At 42.9% G+C, this 19,543-nt stretch overlaps 1 protein-coding gene and 1 long non-coding RNA gene across 8 annotated transcripts in view; one reads left to right on the top strand and one right to left on the bottom strand.

The window, feature by feature from the left end:
* Positions 1–19,543, top strand: part of mef2d (myocyte enhancer factor 2d) — a 38,426-nt gene that overhangs the window by 8,457 nt on the left and 10,426 nt on the right. For 4 of the 7 annotated variants that reach the window (XM_068651752.1, XM_068651754.1, XM_049731857.1 and 1 more), the window contains exons 2-4: positions 11,815–12,096; positions 15,450–15,653; positions 18,772–18,909. In XM_068651752.1, the coding sequence (XP_068507853.1) occupies positions 12,043–12,096; positions 15,450–15,653; positions 18,772–18,909 (396 nt within the window). In that variant the 5' untranslated portion in view covers positions 11,815–12,042. Of the gene's footprint in view, positions 1–3,901; positions 4,074–11,814; positions 12,097–15,449; positions 15,654–18,771; positions 18,910–19,027; positions 19,166–19,543 lie in introns of those variants that run through there. The other 3 variants (XM_068651753.1, XM_049731858.2, XM_049731859.1) reach the window with 2 other exon arrangements.
* Positions 13,670–15,160, bottom strand: LOC137840579 (uncharacterized). The gene is made up of 2 exons (XR_011087325.1): positions 15,015–15,160; positions 13,670–14,103 (listed from the first exon to the last, which is right to left on the bottom strand). It is a non-coding gene; the product is annotated as an uncharacterized lncRNA (long non-coding RNA).

The following is a 19,543-nucleotide window of genomic DNA, read 5'->3' as shown; positions in this document are numbered from 1 at the left end:
GCTTGCACATACAGCATCCTGTCTCCTTTTGGGATTGTGACAGTCCCACTTCATTAAAATTCAACTTTTATATTAAAATTTAGAACAAGAAAATCTGGGGGGGGAAAGTGCGTCGGCCATTTTGAATATGAGCTTAGACCCGAACGTGACGTCAGATTCCTAAAGTTGCTCCTCCGAGCAAAAGCGTTTTGTTTTTGCTGGGGTGAGTCGGCTTTTATTTTACCGCACGTAAGCAAAAACGTCTGCGGTCGGTCGGTCGCGTCATGGGAGTCGTCGCAGCTGTCGGGTGATTTATGACTTTAATTTGCTCGACAGATTAAACTATAACGCGGCCGCGCGGGGTGGCGTGTTAATGAGGATATGGCGGCAAAGTCTGGTCTCTTTGCAGATTCTTCCTTTTATTAATTTCACCATCAAATGAAGCAGCAGCAGCTGAGGACGTTTGTAGTTTTTTTTTCAGAGGGCAGCTGAGCCGAGCAGACGTGGAACGTCTGTTAGGGCTCGTCGTGACGCTCTTGAACTTTCACCTTTGGCTGTGACAGCTTCAGGGAGGATGTGTGTGTTGGGGGGGCGGATGGGGAGGGCCTTGTCGAGACAGAGAGTGTCGCCTCGTATTTGCTAGAAATACTGTGTGACCGGGATTTACTCATGAGAGTGCACAAAACATATTTATTTTCATTTGCATGCTTATAACCATAGCAAAAGAAATAATACACAATTTTTGGGGGGAAAAAGAACATAAAAATATTTAAAAAATACAACGTTCTTATGTAAAACTAATTTGAAAACACTGACAAATATTATACAAACAAATATTGAAAATACGCAAAAAAAAATCAAAAGTATAAAGGACAATGCACGTGTGATTAAATAAATAAATAAATAAATAAATAAATAAATAAATAAATAAATAAATAAATAAATAAAATTAAATAAATAACAAAAACACACATTGTAAAATCTGCATAAATGCTAGACAGAAAATACACAAATATTAGAAACTTAAAAGCCAAAATATTGGGCACAATATTAGACACTTTTCAGAATTATATACACATAAAAATAATACACATCATTTAAAATAATCCATACATGAAAAATACCCGAAATATTAAAAAACGGACTTCCCCTGCTTAGTTGGGGACCTTCTCTGCCTCCATTATTTTGCTACCTACTTTGTGCCAGCCAACAAGTTGTGGTTCCATCCAGACGTTCCTGTCGACTGTAAAAACGTAAAAATCAGCGGTAAAGCAAACTAACAATTGCGTGGGCCGCTTTGCTCCTCTCAGCCTCCAAATCTGCCTGTTTTAAAAGGAGCCGTGTCACTTTGAGGCTGCGAAAGGTTGACGATCAGAACGTCTGAGCAGCTTTCAAGAACTTTTTTTATGTCTGCAGCATGTTCCGCTTTATTACACTGCAGGATTTGTCAGACGTGTGCGAGTGAATGTGTACAATTGCCGCACAATGTAGGTCAGAGCAGAGGAGAGCTTTGTCATTTCTTCTAATTTCTCCAATCCTCCCCAGGGAAGAAAAAGGAAGGCTCATTTGCATAACGGCGTCAAAGCCTCGCGAGCGCGTCGTGTTCATTTTCACGCGTATCGGTGGCAAACGAGCGTGACTCCTTTTTTCTTTTGTAAAGCGACACAAACAAACAAACAAACAAACACGGCGGACGGCGTTTGGCAGGCACAAGAAGCCGAGCTCGGCTTTTTACTTAAATCCACGCGCCTGCAGGCCGGCTGGCTCGCTGCTTCTTTCTCTATTTCTCCCTTCTTCTTCTTGGACAAGAATGTGTCGCTGCCTCCCCCACCCAACCTGGCAGGTCTTCGCTTGGCTCGGCGAGAGAGCGGAGGAAGGATCACAGATCCTCCTTTCGGGCTGACGGCCAACATCGTGTGTTGGAAGGATGGGGAGAGGGAAAAAAAAATTAGTAGATCATACATGGACTTTCACTTGGGCCACCAAATCCTGAAATTGTTACCTATTGAATATTTTTTCGATTAATCGATGAATTTCCATCCATATATTCAGATATTTCGAAGTGATGGTGCAGAAAATATTCTGATGTTTTGAACATATTGGAAAATAGGTCAAATCATGTTTTGTTTTGATTCAACAAACATAATCAATCAGACAATGACGGAGAATAAAATCGTTACTGCTACCAATTTTAAATAAAAAAAAGTATCAAACCGATTAATCGGTAACTACAAATCTTTACGATTATTTTACTAATCGATCAGTTGTCGATTAATCAATTAATCATTGCACCTCTAATATATATTTGCATTAAGACGAAATGGACCGGTCACCAAATTTATCCGGAAGAATCAAGATGTCCTTCAAAATAAAAGGCCCGGCTTAAAGACTGTAAAAGGAGCGAGCGAGTCCTTGTGAGCGACAACGACCGGGCTTCCCAAGGAAGAACTCTCCGCCTGGTGACCTTTCTTGACCTTGAAGTCTCCGCCGGGGCCGGGAGGGTGTGGGAAACGGGGGGCCGGCGGCGGGCGGAACACTCGCGTCATTGACTTTCCACACAACGCCGTAAATGTCCGAAAGGGGTGCAGCGCTCTCGTCTGTGCCACTGGTCCCCCTTGGGCCACATTCCAGGAGGCCGTCGCGTCTGGAAGCAATAACTAATAAGGACAAATCACGGCGGGTCGCCGGGAGCCCAAAAAAATACAACCGTGCAACAATCTGCGATTAGAGGCGATAGTCTAGTGTTTTTAACCTCTTATCCATCGGTCCATGTCGATACCAATATCAATATAATCCATATTTGGACGGACCCACCCACCACCACCACTTCAGTGTCGTTTGGCCAAGAGGCACGAGACATTAGCAATGTGTTTGTACAACTCTCTGACAGCTGAGCATGTGTGTATGTGTTGTGTGTGTGTGTGTGTGTGTGTGTGTGTGTGTGCACTTGTCCAGCTGTCTTTGTGTGGACTGTGCAGTTCAGATAATCCAAGTGGTGGTCAGAAGCACGGGCCCGTCGTATCTGAGTACTCGGAAAAAGTCGGGGAAAATCGGTCTGGCTCGCTTGACTGTTCACACCCACAACGGAGAAAGAAAGGCTACAAATTCGTATCGTTTTGAATATAAAATGAGTTTCTAGACTCAAATAATGGATTGTACCATTAGTTTGATTTTAAAAAATTTCAAAACACCGCAGAGCCATAAACTCGACTCGTGAAATGGATTAAACAGTTTAATGGGGAAAACGTATTTAATAAAAAAAAAAAAAAGTGTCTTGAAATGAAATCGTTTTGGCTCAAAACGGACGCTTTGATGGCAAAAACATCCCAACGTGAAATTTTGTGCGACATGATAGATTAAACTCCTGAGATGGTTTCAACATCTGGTTTGATGTCAAACATGGAAACTTGAAACGCTTCAAAGTGATTGACTAGACCTGAAATGGAGTCAATTGATCTTTTCAAGATGACGTTTTTTGTCACTTAAAAACTTGTAAAGTCTTCAACTAGACTCAGAAGACCACGTAAACATCTGCTTTGGATAAAAAGGCAAAGGATGTGTCCTTGCGTCCTCTGGAAATCGGTAAAAACTGAAAAACGTAAAAGGTTGAGATGATAATGTTCAAATTTTAGTTTGGATAAATTCCGGGAATTTTATTTTAAAAATACTTACGACCGCAAAATGATCGAATGGGTTTCACAAATTGATTAAGCGGTCTATTTGGTGTGAAAAATATCAAAAGCCAACGTTGTATGACTGAAAAAAAAATCTGTCAGTGTTCAACTGATGAATCGGTGGCAGTTGCTGAAGGCATGCACAAGCGACGTGAGAGGAGGAGGGAGGGGTTGTGTTGCCGGGTGTTCAGCGAGCAGGGTTGTTTGTGGGTGTTCGGACTTGGGGGGGGGGGGGGGCCACGGGGCGTTCCACCAACAGTTGTCACTCGGACGTTCTCTGGCGGAGCGACCACGCTTGTGTGCTCCGTCGACCTTCCTTTCTTTTGCAACCGGGACGCTAGCTGCCATCTTGGGCCTGGTTCTGGACTACCGTCTGGCTTCAATCCAGAGTCCCTGTTGGGTTTTTTTCCCCGCCCCACGGTAAGAGGGATTGATTAATATTCTCTATGATCTGACCTGTGTTGAATTTAATTGAGTAGCTCCGTTCCTTCCTCGTAATCTGGAATAAAATCTCGAATTGCGTAATCTTACTCAAATTTAATCTTGATTATGATTTAGTATTATTATTAATTTGGAGCTATGGAGGGAACTAAAAGGTTTAGGTTCAGATCCAATTGTTGGTTTGTTTGATTTTCCTGCTCTTTGATTGAGTGGAATTTTACAACGTAGATAGCAGAGGTGGAGGACTCAAGTCACATGACTTGACTTGAGTCACACAGTCTTGGACTTGCCTTTTTACATGTGAAATCTGCTTTTTAAATTTTTTTTTGTCTTGATTAATGACATTTTAATCCAAGTAGAAATCTCATTTTATATACACAAAAAGTTCAACTGGATCACTGAAATTTGTTTTTTAGCCTAGCAACCGGGGACACTTTGAAACGTGACCATTAAGCGTGGAGCGGCTGTCGTCAGTTGCCGAGCTGACTTCAAATTGGGCTTGTTGGTGGGGGATGTCATTGAAGGGGGGTCGGAGGGGGTTATGTGTCTCAAGATAGATTTACGGCCCTGCTAGCTCGTGCTGCAGTGAGCCTCATAACGCCACACCTGTTGGTTTCCCCTCTTGACTCGCGAGGCTATTAATGTGTCTAGCGTCGTGATTGGTGGGCTCGCCGCCACCTGTCGAGACGCCGTTGTATATACCTTTTAAAAAGTCAGCGTGAATATATGTTTTTTTGGCCACCATGCCAACCTGCATTGTGAAGTCGTATTGATTAATTCACCTTGTGTGAGTTATGCTAGCGTAGCCTCAGTGAGTTATGCTACGCTTGTTAGCGTATCCTCAGAGCTGTAAAAGCTTCACCATATTATGAGTGATATTAAAAACTCAATTCAGTTGAAACCGGCTTTCTTAATGGAAATAAATCAAATATAAATCATTCAATCATAACTAGTAGCCATTCTTGCAGTTCCGCTGTACGCTAGGCTAAGCTAACAGAAAGCAGTCATTGGGGCGGTGTCCAAGCAGCTGGCGGCTGCTTGTTTTAAAGTTCATCTCGACAACAAACGCTTTTTTGACCCCCCTTGCGTTGGTTGTGTGCCAAAAAGCTGTTGCAGTTGTCAAATTGTGTGCCAGGTTGTTTTGTTGTGACTTGAATTTCGTTGTGAATGACGGATCAAATTCATTTTCGCCGTGAAGGCCCGAAATGTACATTTCGACCACCATTTTATTTCTTAATAAAATGATCTTCATCTTGTCATTCAAATTCAACTATCATGAGTTTGAATATTGTCCTCCAGCTCATAATTGGTTCTTTGAATGCTTCAGGTTGGTTCCATTGTCTCGGCACGGCTAGATTGTTGCCTAACAGCAACAGCAGTGCCAAGAGAAAGTTCCATAACAGAAACAATCCCGTACAGCACTCCCCCCCCCCCCCCCCCCCCCCCCCGTCATTGTTCCGCCACTTCACAACGATGTCACACCTAACGGCGTGATGGGTGTGCCTTGGAGGCTTCTTTTTGCTTCCTGTTGTTGATCTTACCAGACAGGTCAAACCACATAGTCGCCGTACGCTCGTCATACCAAGCAAAAGCATTTTTTGGTTTGTTTTGTCACGGCGCCATTCGCCTGTGATGCACCGCCGAAGTTTGCCGATTGTCCCGACGACAATGCTGGAAGGTTTCATCAGGACGAACTTATTTAGTTGAAAAAATTAATAAGCAGGACGTAATTGCTTGACTGCTGTTCATGTGGAATGGGCAAAAAAAATAGCTGATAAAATGACTATATTGTCGTGGATAGTCGAGAGCGTATCGGTTTCTTTTCTCGTTCACGCCAACCTTATTTAATTATTCGATTTGGAGATGTCTTGACTGTTTGCCATCACATGAGACGACTTAAATATGTGCCCTTTATTTTCAAATATAAAGTGAAACTAGACGAAAAATAAACAACCTATTTAAATATTAGTCAAAATTATATTTTTCCCAAAAATATATATATGCAAAATGCAATACAGTTATAGGAAAATCCCCCAAAAAAATCCCAGAAAAATAAACAACCTACTTAAATATTAGTCAAAATTATATTTTTCAAAAAAAAAAATATATATATATATGCAAAATGCTAGTTATAGGAAAATCCCCAAATATTTTGGGGTATTATAACTTGAAAATTGGGCAAAATAATTATCTATTGGAAAAAATGGGGGGGGGGGAAATACACAAATAATAATTCGTTTTTAAATATAAATGTTGAATTTTTATTTTATTTTTTTAGATAAAAATTGCTCTGTGAAAATTATGCGACTAAAAATATATCATTTCTTCAGCACCCATCTTTGTGGAAAGCATTGTCAAAATCCAGCAATGGCAAACCTCTCATGGTGTTGCTACCCAGCTTTCTCCATTCTCGCTTTATCCCAACCTTCAAATCAACTCCACTTGGGCTTCCTTTCCTTTGCACTGCATCAACACCCCCACCTCTCTCTGCAGCCTCACCCGTGATTGGTTAAGTGGATTGCGGGTAGGGGGGGGGGATAGAGAGGTGAGATCATGTTCTTCTGCCAGTGCTTGGCAGCATGGACGTACAAAACCATCTTTCAGATACCTGGCCAACATATTCCCCCCTCCTCCACCTGCAGATGCTCCCACCACTAAATCAGCTTTGTTGACACAGCAAAGATGGACGCCGAGCAACTGCGGCGGTTCGTAATGTGATCAAATATCAAATACTTGGTTACTTATAGATTTTTAGGCTTTTTTCTGAGTTCACTAGTTCATTGAGTACTTTTTTTTTTTTTTTTTTAACCCCCCCTAGACGGCAACCCGCTGCAGCTGATGCTGGCACAACAGGCTCCAAAAATCTCAGTGGGTCATGGGAGGCCATTCAGCGGCCCACTTAGCCAAGCGCTATCATGTTTGCCACGTAGCTAATAGTCCAACCAAACCGGAATTACACTTTCAATTTCGGCTTCAATACAGTAATAGGAACCGAGCCCTGACAGTTTTGAGAGAGAGAGAGAGAGAGAGAGAGAGAGAGAAAAAAGATCTGCCTGACGTTCGTAGTTGTCGTGTTGGCTACATCTGGAATTGGTACAATCGTTACGGAACGTTTTGATCCAAGAAGCACAACAAATCAAAGACGTGCATTCATCTTTTCCGTCAGCTGAAAGTTTTTGTATCGCTCTGCTTTTTTGTCATTTGCGTCATTGTCTCTCGCTGGCGTCTTTCCTTAATGTGAGCGTGTTAGTCCAGTTTGTTGAGTTGGCACTTGGCACCGATAGCACCACATCGCCGAGCGAGCAGGAAAAGCTTTTCGATAAACCGCAAGGGCACTGAGGTCACGCTCACGTGATGGAGCAGCCCAAAAAAATCGATGAAATAGAAATCAGAAATATATATTTTTTAAATTATTATAAAATAAATATAAAATTATTATATGAATTAAAAAAATAATACAAATTAATTTTATTTTTCATCCAGAAATTATATTTGTAAATTATTACCTTAGATAAATATTTATCTAAAATATAAAATAGAAAATATAATATTAGAAATGTATATTTTTTAAATTATTATAAAATAAATAATAATAAATATAAAATTATTATATGAATTAAAAAATAATACAAATTAAATTATTCATCCAGAAATTATATTTGTAAATTATTACCTTAGAAAATGTATCAACCAACCAACCAGATAAACCTATTCAATACAAATTTTTTTTTTTTTTTTTAACCTGCTGCCACTGCTTGCTTTTTTTTTTTTTCCCCAATAAATTCTCTCCTTGTATTGCATTTAGCGCCTTTCACACGGCTCAAACTGGAGTCGATGTCCTTTTGATTTACCAACTGCGTGAAAAGGAATAGCGGAAAAACAAGGACAGGGGTGTGAAGTTTGACACCTGACACTTGTTCCGCCCTGTTGTGTTGAGCGCAAATGTCACTTTCCGTCTCTGACGTCGGAATGAAAGAATTTGTTTTAAAGTGAGAAACCGTGACAAAATGTCAGTGGCAAGCTGTCAATTCTGTAAAACCTCGTTGTAGCACATCGCCCTTGTCCGACCCAATCAGCTGTGATTTTCGTGCTTTGACTCCGCCGTGTCACGGTCACCTATTTTCCGCCTCCAGGAATAACAACAGCGTGGAACGCGGGAGCCGGAGGCAGCTCGTCGGCGGGAAAGGTCACCCGTTAGCTGACCTCCGCCGTCCGGCTCGATCCGGGTGACTTCCCCTCCGGCCGGCAGGTGACGGCGGCAAGCGAATGTTCTAGTCGCACCGAGACCCCTCGCGGCCTCTTCGGTTCCACGGCGGAGAGCAGATTGAAGCTTTGAAATGCAGCAACAGATGTCAGGGATAATGATGCCGCCATGCGACATTCTCAAACTGCTCTTTTAGCGCTAATCTGTGTGGCAGGCGGCTCCGAGGCAACGACCTAGCATGCCCCCCTCTTGCCTGAGCTTAGCCGACGCGTTCGCTCAGGTTCTCCGTGCTTTTTAGCTTTTCAGAAAATCAAAAATATCATATCGCAGCTACCACTGTACATGTTGTTTTTTCGTCCAATCAGATTTCAGCCTTGCTGTGTTGCTATGTCAAACTAATCTGTCCTCAGTCCTCAGAAGCTGATGTAACTGGCAATGGGATTGTTTTTTTTGACTCAAATTCATCCACAGAAATTTTGTAAGATACCATAAAAGTATTTTTAATTGATGTAATTAATTTTTAATTGCGTTTTGCTCCATCGTCATCTGATGCTGTTGGTGTCAAAAGTCCATGAGACAAAACTTAAAATACTGAAAAGCAAGGAACATTCCCACTGAAGCATCTGGCATGAGAAGAGTTTCTTTTTTTTTCCTTCTTCAACTGCTTCTTCTGCCCAGTCCGTCTACTGGGACAATGTAGTTTTCATCAAAAGTAGCTGCACCTCAGATATTCTTCATTTCCTCAAGAGCGCCACCGCGTCACGTCTGCTTTTATATCCGCTCACAAAATGTCCACATTCTCCTGAGAGAATCCACTTTTCATGTCGTCGGGCATCCCCCAGGGTTCCTATCTAGGTCCTCCGCAGATTTGCTAATTATCCGTGTTTATGTATCTGACACCACTCAAAACTTGTTTAGCATTAAGGGTCGCTTTTAAAGAGTAGTAATGTTGCAAGTGGACCACCTCGAGTGGATGAAGGATGTTCTCGTGGCATGAAAAATCCCCGCGAGTTGCCTTTGAACGCTACCTCAGCTAACGAAAGCTGCGACGGAGTGTGAGAATAACACACACTCACCTTGTTATCGTGTGGATTGAACTGCCAGCGAGCGTGTCATTGGGAAGAATGTGCAAGACATTAGGAACACCTACTCCTTTTTTTTTTTTTTTTTGTAATACCCGCAGCGCGCTAATGATGTGATCCAGGTAGAATTCATTATCCTCCTCTGAACTCTCTTATCAAATCTGTGCCAGCGGAAAGGGAGGCGACCATTTGAAGAGGAGTTAAAAATGGATTTTTTCCGAATGCTGGATTTCACTAAGATGTTGCCGACAGTTTCGACATCCTCGCTGTAGATGTTCTAGCCTCCGGTTCTTCATCAGGAAAACAATTAGTGCCGCACTCCCTGCCTCAGTCTCATCAGTGAATAATTCATAGATAAGTTTGGATGTTACAAGATTTAAGTCTTTTTTTTTTTCCTGAAAAAGTCTTAATATCACAACAAGAGTTTTTTTTTTTTCAAGAAAAAAAATCCAATATTAATGAGATTTTAAAAGAAAAATAATTAATTTAGATTCTTTTTCATGTGAAATGGGTTTGAGAAAAAAATAAAAATAAATAAAGTAAATAAAAAAGGTTTACGTAATATATTTTTAATTAGGCGCTCAAGAATAACATTGTATTTTTTTAAATAAAAACATCTTATATTTAAATTCCAATTTTTCCCAAAAAATACTTAATATTAAGATAAAATTATTTGTGATTTATTTAATCATGTTATTGCGGAGGATTTCGACATTCTGCCGTAGTTGTTCAGGCCTCCGGTTGTTCATCAGGAAAACAATTAGCACCGAGCCGCCACATTTCCTCTTTTGCTCTCGTCGGTGCATAATTCGAAAACAATTGAAGCTTCCACTCTTAACGTTGCACAAACAGGAAATGTCATGACCGGCAATTTCAAACACTTTGTATTACCATTTGAAATTATTATTAGCATAATCATTATTGACATCGTGTGTGCTTTAAGTGGTTGCGGGAAAAAAAAAAGTGATACAATGTTGCCATCTTGGGATGACAACTTGAATTGATGAGCTGGAACCATGTCAATATTTTCACTTCAAAATTTAGCTCCTGTTGCTATATTTGCACGTGGCTAACATTAGCTCAAATCTGTATTTACGTACAGTAGCAGCCATTGAATTTGACCTCCATCCGCATGACACAATGAAGGCCGGCCGGCAGGTAGGCAGCGAAAGTCGGCGAGCTGGCGTCATCTCAGCTCGTGTGTACTCAGCGTCTGCACCCCTGCCTGCGTATATGTCTTTATTTATGGACGGCTATTTTTACAACGCCGCCGCAAATAGTAGGAACGGCGCCCAAAAGTAGCCTCGGTCTCCCTCGGCGTTCCCGGCCGGCCTTCTCATTCATTCATGACTTTGCACCAACACTGCACGCGTTCTTCTTCTTTGGAATTTAGGAATGTTCACCACCAACTTTTACTAGATACATGCTTGGCTGGCGGCGCCGTTTATTCTGACGTAGACTGGAATGAGACTTGTTCCACATGTTTTTGGCATTTATTTACATTTAGTGTCTTTTGTTATTAAAGTGGATTTTTTTTCATTATTTTTTTACATTTTATTTATATTTATCATTATATATTTTTTTATAAGTCATAATTGCTTCTTTCCAAGAACAAAAATAAAAAGAGCAAATAAAAAAGCTAGACGAATTAACCCAAAAAAAACCCCCAAAAATTTACATTTAGTGTCTCTTGTTATTAAAGTGGATTTTTTTTCATTATTTTTTTATATTTTATTTATATTTATTATCATTATATATTTTTTTATAAGTCATAATGGCTTCTTTCCAAGCACAAAAATAAAAAGAGCAAATAAAAAAGCTAGACGAATTAACCAAAAAAAAAACCCCAAAAATTTACATTTAGTGTCTCTTGTTATTAAAGTGGATTTTTTTTCATTATTTTTTTATATTTTATTTATATTTATTATCATTATATATTTTTTTTATAAGTCATAATTGCTTCTTTCCAAGAACAAAAATAAAAAGAGCAAATAAAAAAGCTAGACGAATTAACCCCCAAAAAAAAAAAAAAAAAAAAACCACACAGACAAAAAGCTCCAATGCCGCTGTCATCTCTGCGTTGGCCGGCGTGCCAGGCGGCCCCGACCGGGCAGCCGGTTGCCGTGGGCGACCGTCCGATCAGTGATGTGGCGGTGATGCCTCTAATGAAGCTGACACAGCACAGCCTCCCTGCTCGCCGGGCCGCCGAGGGCCTCCTGCTCTGCATGTAGCAACAACCCCAAACATCCTCCCTCCCTCCACCCCCACAGCTCCACTTGTTTCATGTGCGGCCGATTTGATGGCCGCCTCATTTATTCTCTTGTTTATCGGCCGGGTCGGGCAAAGACGGTGTTTGTAGTAGCTAAAGTGGGTCACGGTGTGCAAAGCGAGCCCCCTCGTTCACCGCTCCCCCTGCCCGTGTGTTGTTTTCCAGGAGCCGGCCAGCTGAGGTGAAGGCGAGGGCACAGTGTGGATGAGCCGCCCGGCCAACGAGGACCATGATCTGAACGCTCGCTCGACCTCTCTTCTTTCTCCGCCGTCGTCACCGAGTGAACGTCTCCCGCGTCCGGCAGGAAGTGTTTAAACCCACCAGCGGGAAGTGGAAGAAGATTCGGCCGTCACCTGAACCCCCCCACCCCGCCTCCGCCGCCGCCACATCAACATGGGGAGGAAAAAGATTCAGATTCAGAGGATCACCGACGAGCGCAACAGACAGGTTAGCGTCGCTGGATTTGTCGCGCTGAAACGATTCGTCGAATAGCTCGAGTCATTCCGAAATAAGGTCAAAGCAAAAACTGGTCTGAAACGAAAAATCATGGCTGAGAAGTTCATAAAATTAAGAACACATAATAAGTAAATAGCTGCATTTCGAATCGTTTGAATCGAAATGGTGACAATCCATCTCTCTGATTGGCTGTTAGCTAGCAAATTAGCGGCTAGAGAGTCAAGCTATCAAGGGCTGACTTTTCTTAACCTTTTGTCGCCATTTTTTCGAAACGGCTCGAAATGAGCATTTCTTTGGCCCTAAGAATAATAACAAAGACCAAGCGAAGCAATTCCAAAAGGGCTAAATAATAGAAACAGAATCTAAATTTCCCACGGGAGTGTGCGCTAGCTGTTGTGGCATCCCGTGTAGCTCGAACAACAACACTTGACTGTTCTCTCAGCAGTATCACCACAACACGACATCAAAGCGTGATTTTTTTTTATTTTTTTTTACCAGGCTCATTTCACACGTCGCGGTGGGCTTTCTCCCAATTGGTGGAAATAAAAAGCGAGAAGATATCTGACAAGAAAAATGTCCTCGGAGCGTGCTTATATCAGCAGCGTATTGTCATCTCGGTTAAAAAGGCTAAATGATCCATCAAAGACGAGTCGCCGGCTAAATGGGCTTCTTCGCTCTATTGAGCACGTTGAGTAATGGATTTGACATGGCCACCTCCAGCAGCCTGCAGTCGGCGAATAACAAGAGAAGAAGAAGAAAGTAAATAAAATGAAACGCCAGGCCGCCTGCTTTCTTTTTTTTTTTTATTCTCGGCTTTTGATTTCTTCCTCATCAATCCCAGCAGGTTGTATTTCCATAAAGGCGCGCAAATGACGCCCGCAGGCCACCAAGGATTCTTGTTCAGACGCAATCGGAGCTATTTGTGGACCGGTTAATGGATCCGGAACTCGGATCAGGTGGCCGGCGGTTAGTCGATAGTTTGACCAACTCGCCGGATTGGGTCGCAGGAATAAATCAGGAATTGTCTCAACTGCAGGAACTTTAGTGTGTTTGATTCCGTAACGATTAATTGAATATTTCCAATAAGATGTTCTCTCCAAGGACAATTTGCTGGTTTGAAAAAAAAAATCTTTTGAAGCTTAATGCCGGTGAAAGGAATTCAAATGGATGTCGGAGGACATGAGCGCCCGTCACCCTCCTACATGTTGATTGGGGAGATGTTCCGTTCCATAAGCTTCAAAAAACAAAACAACCACTGCCAGTGTAGGCCCGGCTGGAAGCACGACAGAATCTCCAATTGCGCATTTCTCCTTTCAAGCATTGTGAGGCATTGCTAGGTTTTATTTTAATTTTTTTTTTTGGAACCAATATTGCCATTTTGGAAACGTAAACATACAGTGGCCAAATGCGATTTATTATGACGGTATAAAATGTGTGATCCTAAAAATTCTGGTGTGCCACAGCCAATCAATGATAATTTTACCATTGTGTTCATGCTAATGTGACCTAGAAATTTTGGCGACCAAAAATGTGTAAAATATCATTTAATTATTTAATTTGATCCTTTAATTCTATTTAATTTAATTTATTTTAATCATTTTTTACACTAATTATTTAAAATAAAAATTGTATTTATTTAATTATATTTAATTTAATTTAATATGTTTTGGTCATTGTGTACACTAATTATTTAAAAAAAATAAAAAATTGTGTCCAAGCCCAAAAAAATCAGGCTAGCAGGAAGTTAAAAGCAAAAAAAAAAGTACTACTCATAGTTAATGATGTTCCAGCCCTGCGTGCGAGCTAACAAACGCTAGCGACCCGTCGGTTACGGGAAAACGACGAATCGGCGCCGGCTCTCGGTGGTGCTTTTCCTCATCCATCTGCCACGCGAGCAGAACCCTGCCAAGACACTCCATCCTCTTCGCTTTATTCCGTTGCCATTGGTTACCTGCTCTTCACCTTGCACACGTCCAGCTACTTTGTCCTGGATCGGACCTGAGAAGAACAAAGTGGCTTAGTTGAAACAAAGGGATGGATGGATAGATAGATAGATAGATAGATGATGCTCTTCCCTGCGTGATTATTGCAAATGCCTCGTTATCGATGTGCTCTCATTAGCCCAACATATACGGCGAGACGAGAGGATAAGATAAAGGAACGGAGGACGGAAGCGACTCGGTGTGAGGTCCTCCTTTTCACATTCTCCTCTTGTCATCCTTCCATCCCTGTGCTGCTCTGACATGTTGCAGCATCTGTCATGCCTCCTTCTCACTCCTCCTCCCCTTTCGCCCTCGTTCTCTCGTCGCTTCCTGCTGCCACAAATCAAATTATATCGGGGTCGTATCCACGGGCAACCACCCCCCCACCCCTCCCGCACTCTCACCCAACCCGTTTCCCACCTCATCACACGGTGCCGCGATCATCTCACCCCCACCCTCCCCTCCAGGACTCATCTTTATCTCCACGCCTATCTACATATCACACACGCACACACACACAATGACATGTTGACATACTCATTTCCTCAAGAGTCATCTTAACTTAACCTCAACCTGAAGCTCATCCCAAAATGGATTTGCGTACACACACACACACGTCCGGTAAGCTCCAGCCAATCAAATTGCAGCTTGTTAAGTGGCAACAAAACAAGCAGATCTGTATCGGCCGCCAAAGAAGAAACTACAAAAGAGTGCTACCATGTTTATACGCCCAACATTTTGTGTTATCGAATAGAGCTTCTGTTTGTGGATGGGAAAGAGGCTTAAAACGGAGCCCTGTGGGACACCACAACCAAAATAAGCTTAACTGCCCAAAAATTTTTTCCTGTCTTGTCCAAACAAAACCCAATCTACATTCTTGGTTAACTGAAATATTTGATTTCAAATAATTAGCACCTTATCACTCACCTTCTGAGCTCCCTGACAAACGTGTGTGTGCGCGCGTTTGTAAGAGTGCTGGCGTGGAAAAGAGCATGGCAGAGTGTGAAAGCGACGAGGATAGTCAACGTGACAGCAGACGAGAAGCATGTTTGGCCAGCCGGTCCTCAAGTCTGTTGCCTCAAAACAGCCCCCCCCCCCTCCCCCCTCCCTTTAATGCAATCTGATGCAATGAATGGCGTAATGGAAACACAAGCGTGATTAAAAAGTGTTGAAATCGTACTTCCCGTTAAATTGAGAGTAAACAAGACCTGTCGGGATCATCTGTGGATAAAGCTTACGCCTGTCAATCAAGAGCTTTGGGCCCCCACATTGTTAAATAGAGAGAAGTCGGGGAAAAAAAAAATAGGATTGATTGGTGGAATACGTTCGGGATGTCTCCAACTGTCCCCGTTTGATTGACAGGTGACCTTCACCAAAAGGAAATTCGGCTTAATGAAGAAAGCGTACGAACTGAGCGTGCTGTGCGATTGCGAGATCGCCCTCATCATCTTCAACCACTCCAACAAGCTCTTCCAGTACGCCAGCACCGACATGGACAAGGTGCTGCTCAAGTACACCGAGTACAACGAGCCGCACGAGAGTCGGACCAACGCTGACATCATCGAGGTAACGTTTCATTTGTGGCTCTTTCGATGTTGTGGTTTCGTTTGATCGTAATTTGGCGTAATTGGTTTGATTGTGACTGTTTCTGCGTCACCAACGATTATCCTTCAGGTGTGGTCAAACCATCAAAGCTGAATTATTATTTTGTTTTTTTATGATGGAGGCCAACGCAACATGGACAAAGGAAAGGCACGACGTCATTTTGGTAGCTCTTGCGTCTATGGGATTTTTTTTTTTTCGTCGTTTTATGTTCGCCCTAAGAATGAAATAACTATAACAATCGCTATTGTTGTACTTTTAACACACCTCGCACCTGCAGGATGATCGTCAGAGACTCGTGCAGCAAATTTCGGTAATTTCATCTAACGAGCCGGATTTAAACTTGTCATTCCATCGAGATGTCATACTTTGACATACTTTAGACCAATTAGACTGTCATTTAATTTTTTTTGTTACGAGATATATTTCAGATATGCTGCCGCCTGAATGAAATGAAACCGGTGAAGCAAATTATTTCAATTTAGATTATTTTTTTTAATTCAAGAAGAGCCACTTGAGCACATTCGAGCCATTTATTGAGCAAGAAAAACAAAAAAGTGTGAAAACACATGCAAGGAGCTGCTGTTGGCCACAGCTCACACCCGGACGCTCCCACACTGACCTGCAGAAAAAAGACTGTATTATACCCAATCACAAATTTACAACTGTACACAACTAATGTATCAAGCTCATCTTATTGATTCCTTAATTGATTGATAATTTATAAGGTCAATGAGTAAAATCTGGACTCCATCTTTCTGTCTCATAGTGGCAGCAGTAAAGCTTACTGTTGCTGCAGTTGCAGATGGCTCTTAAAGTGTGCGTGTGCATGCGCCTGTGTGTGTTTGTGTGTGTGTCGCAGGGCGTTGGGCAGCTCCGGGCCACATCAGCTCAAGCTCCACTGGTCCTGTTTGTGTGCATACATGTGTGTGTGTTTGTTTTTTCCAGTGTGTGGATGTGTCGCGCTTGTCTCTTTCTTCCTCTTTATGCTTGTGTTCATTTGTGTGTTTGTGCGCGCGTGTGTGTGTGTGTTTTGCACGCTCTTCCATGGCCCCAGAGAGCATCTCATACAATATTCAAACCTGGTGTGCGTCTCGCTTGTGTGTCTGTGTACATCCTTTACACGGGAGCATCCCACCCCGGTGCTAAGCTACGCTACGTTATGTTATGCTGCTGCGAACCTCGGCCCCTCCCCTACCTCACGCACACAGCCACGGTCACACGGGCGAAGCTTTCGGTGACTTTGTCCTCGGTTGTCCCTCCTCCAGATGCCCACCTCCTCATTAAGCGGGTGTTGGTTAATCCTCGGAGTTCGTGTCCTCACGTGACGCCTTTTTCAAATCGTGAAATTTGTTAAACGCGCAACCCCAAAGGTTTTCTACGTTCCAAACGTTTCTCCAAATCTATCGAAACGCTTCCTCCTCCGACGCAATGAGGTCATCATTGGACTTTAAAAAAAAAAACATACAAATTGACAGGAAGTGCCAAGCCTCAGAGCTTAACATCGATAAAGCTTAAGCGAAAGTGGACACGAAGACGTTACATTCGCCGGGCAGCTGTCATTGGAAGCTGTTTTTTTTTTTTTTTCGTAGGCAGTTCTCTGTGTCACCCAGGCTCGGCCCGACCCGGTTGGGACGGCGTGACTTAATTATACGATTTACATTGGGCTTAATCTGCGGCCAGAGGACGCCGGCGAGGATAATTGGCCGGTCACCAAATGCACTCGCTCGTATTCTCGCTCAGTGCCTCCGTGAGCTTCTCTGCGAGTGCTTTTGACTATAAATTATGAAGTGTGGATGTAGTCACGCAGGCTGACACACACACACACACGAACACACTCAGCTTAGTGCGGGTCATAGTGCATATGACCATTTCTCCCCTGTATGCTTAGAAGCACTTTAGTGTGTGTGTGTGTGTTGTGTAGCAGTATTCATCACACAGCTCGACATTCCTTCACTCAAGTGAGAGGTAGCACATATGCGCACATTGCCTCCAATGTGTGTGTGTGTGTGTGTGTGTGTGTGTGTGTGTGTGTGCGTGTGTGTGGGCGGGCTGCCTCCGCTGCCACAACGTGTTAATCCGCTCGGCTGCAGATCCCAATCAGGGCGAGAGAAGGAGGAGAAAAGAGCGGCGGAAGGCAAGGCGAGCGAGCACAATGAGAAAAGGCCTCCGATGAATAGACGAGCGAGGAGAAAGGAAGGGAGGCAGATGGATGGAGGGATGAAGACGGAAGATGGGGGGGGGTTAAGAAAGGTGGTGGTCAGTAGGGCCGAACAATTAAGATGGACATTGCAGTCTTCCAAAGGCTGCAATATGCTGCTTCGTTTCAATTAATTACTATTTTACGTTCAAAAGTGAAAATAGCACTTATTCTACGCAACGGTAAAATTGTCGCACGACAAAAAGCTTTTGTGTTGCGTGTACAAACATTCCACTGGCAGATTTCCTCTGACGTCCATTCAATGTCCTTAAAGGGGCACGCGTCCCTTTCAGCTCTTATTGTGCTATTTGTGCCCGTTTTATGTATCTTCCAGGACCCACGCGAGTGTTGGGTGCGTGCTCGGTGTGTGCTCACTTAATTTGGATGTGTGTGTGTCGCTGTCCACCAAATACGTTGATTTGATTTTCATTTCCGTCTTTTTAATATTAAACCTTCATATTTGGTTTAAAAAAAAAAAGTTGCACTGGAGTTAAAAAGCTACTCTCGAGATTTTCAAATGGAACCAAGGCAATAACAAATGTCGTTATTACTATTTTGAATGTGGCAATTCATACTTACTGAAGTTTTTTTATTTTTTTGTCGTTGTAGCAAGTTGGCAGATTTTTTTTTTGTCATTTTACAGTTTTGCTAATTGATTTCTTGGCCGGTCACGGTGATTCCCGCCGTTTCGCCCGTCCGCAAAGCTTCTTAGCTCGGCGTCAAATCGGGTTGAGCCAATCCGAAGCGTCAGCTAACATCAGCACTCATTGGATCAACAAAAAAAAAAAAACATCGGTCATATTTCTCTTTTGTTATCATGGTCTTTTTTGATGACACCTGCGTGTGTGTGTTTATGCAAATGTCCCCCCCGCCCCCCTTCAGACCTTGCGAAAGAAATCATTTAACGGCTGCAACAGCCCCGAGCCCGACGGCGACGACTCCATCGACCAAAGCCCGTTAAACGACGACAAGTACCGCAACAAGACGGACGACCTGGATTCCCTCTTCAAGCGCTACGGCGTGAGTACACTCGCACCTGTGTCACCGTCTCTAACCCTCCTCCTCCTCCCCCTCCCTCCCTCCCTCCCTCCCTCCTTCCACCTCTTCTTCCTATCCTTTTTCTATTTGGCCTACCAAGGCTCTGAACAAGAAAGAGCACCGGGACTCTGAGAGCCCGGACCCCGAGGAGCCCTTCTCGCTCACGCCGCGCACTGAGGAGAAGTACAAAAAAATTGACGAGGAGTTTGATAAAATGATGCGCAACTATAGGCTGTCAGTGAGTACCGCCACGCCTCCGCTGTGTACCCCGACCCTTTTGACCCCGCCCCCTTCCCCCCCTTTCGGGCTGCTGACGGCGGCGGCTGTACTTGTACTCACAGAGCACTCGCATTCACCATCCTCACGCCTCCTCTTCCTCGTCCACGTAACCTTCACCTATGGGAAGCCGTTTGATTCCAAAATGGTTAAAACCTCGTTTAGAATAAGCCCCGCCCACATCGCACAAACTCCCCATTTCCCATACATAGTATTAAAGTAAAATTATGAAAATCTAGTCAATTCTTCTAGTCATTTTCATAAGCTATTTTTATTTCTTTTTTTTAAAAACTCTTTCACTCTCCTCATAGCTGCTTTTAAAATTAGCGCAAATCAAAAC

This window comes from Syngnathus scovelli, chromosome 9 (assembly GCF_024217435.2).
Source record: "Syngnathus scovelli strain Florida chromosome 9, RoL_Ssco_1.2, whole genome shotgun sequence".
In the NCBI taxonomy this organism is placed as follows: domain Eukaryota; kingdom Metazoa; phylum Chordata; class Actinopteri; order Syngnathiformes; family Syngnathidae; genus Syngnathus; species Syngnathus scovelli.
Note: the sequence above shows the minus strand (reverse complement) of the source record. Positions and strands in the feature narration are given on the sequence as shown.